Below are 1,650 nucleotides of genomic sequence, written 5' to 3' on the forward strand. Positions count from 1 at the left end.
CTATTAGTTAGAGGATTAGGGCTTTCAAATACACTTTACAGAAAAGTGCATTTGCATACATAATATACATATATATTTTGGATGCAAATGTGTGTTTACAGATTCATAAATTCATTAATTTATTTGTCATCATCAATAATTAATTTACTCTATCTATTGCTTTTAGTAAATGCCTCGTTACCCCCCTTTAATTTCAGACATAAACCTCCTTATCGAAGCAGTCATCGTAACTACCTGAACGAGAGGGGCAGCAGTTCACTGGATAGCAGGAAAGGAATGGGGCTGATGGTAGCACCTAGGATTACTGTGAAAGATATCATAGACACCAGTGCCAGCCACCCGCTAGACGATTCTCCGTCTTTGCCCCGCTGTAAGAAAAAATATAGCCCGAGGCAGATGAGGGATAGTGATGCCCCGAAACCACCTACGAGCATGGCAGGGCGACGCCCAGCGCGTTCCACCACCACGATTCCAATACATGAACCTGCTACCCGCGCCACGCCCACAAGAACTGTTGACAAGTAGGGGCTGAGGCCTGCATTGGCCACTTGGAAGATATGTACAGTATAACTATACACAACATAAGGGCCTGATAACTGAGAGAAGAAAAACACACCACACCCAGTTAAGAAAGGTGCATATACTACAGGATCCTTCAGCTTGGATATCTGTTCGGTGAACGTTGTTTTGGAGCGACTGCTTCCAGCCCTCATGATATTTTCAAGTTCTGACGACACATCGTAGCTACTTCCACGAAGGAACTTGAGTGCTTTCTTTGCATCTTCCCTTCGGTCTTTCGTGGCCAGCCAGCGAGGCGAGTCCGGGAACAGAGAGAGACCAATGATTAGAGGCACATTGGTCACCAGGCCCAGAATGAAAGCAGCCCATCTCCAGCCTAGCCCAGATATCCCCAATATGTAGGTAAAGAGCAACCCCAATCCGACGAATAGGTCTGTGATACATGTGAGTGAACCACGGACTGTCTCGTGGGCAACCTCAACGATGTACACTTGAGCTGCTGTACCGAGCACACCGATGCATAACCCCGACACCAGTCTGCAAGGGATAAAAAATATTGCAGTCATCAATTTTTCAACTATAATTTTGTTTCTAGTTCGATATTCCGAACTAGCGGTAATTTCCCTGCTCTTTTCTCTGGTTAAGTAAAGTAAAAATTGTCTTTTTAGCAAATTTATGTATACAAGACTTTAAATGCATTATTTTTCTTATGGGATCCATAATTATTAATTACAATAACTATTATCATTATCGGTAACAATGTGGACTTTGTACAGTTCTTGAAGATGACTTATAGGTTCTAAAGCAGAATGTTGTGAAAAAACTGATGCAGACAGCATTCCTCCCTACACTTTGTCAGTTCTGGCAAATGACAATGTTATGTAGCTTTCATTTAATTTTTTTTATTAGATTGTAGAGAATATTAAAGCATTTTAAACTTTCCCTGAATATTTCCGTCTGAGTGAAGTACTTTATGAAAATTACATCAGGAGGAGGGATCTAATCAATCCATAGCAGATATACAAAAGCACGACAGCCAAAATCTCCAATAAAGGCTGAGAGAATTTTGGTCAAAATCTGCCTCATATAAAGTGTACTGGAAGCGTGATTATATGTTATCATTATTGTACT

General features: G+C 41.2%; 1 protein-coding gene across 1 annotated transcript in view; it reads right to left on the bottom strand.

Moving 5' to 3' along the window:
- Positions 1-230: 230 nt before the first annotated feature.
- LOC119589419 (facilitated trehalose transporter Tret1-like) overlaps positions 231-1,650 on the bottom strand; it is a 9,111-nt gene continuing 7,691 nt past the window's right edge. The window contains exons 5-6 of the mRNA XM_037938027.1: positions 1,504-1,574; positions 231-1,155 (exon numbers count right to left, since the gene is read on the bottom strand). Of these exons, the coding sequence (XP_037793955.1) occupies positions 231-1,155; positions 1,504-1,574 (996 nt within the window). The remainder of the gene's footprint in view (positions 1,156-1,503; positions 1,575-1,650) is intronic.

Source organism: Penaeus monodon, chromosome 25 (assembly GCF_015228065.2).
Source record: "Penaeus monodon isolate SGIC_2016 chromosome 25, NSTDA_Pmon_1, whole genome shotgun sequence".
Taxonomy (NCBI): Eukaryota; Metazoa; Arthropoda; class Malacostraca; order Decapoda; family Penaeidae; genus Penaeus; species Penaeus monodon.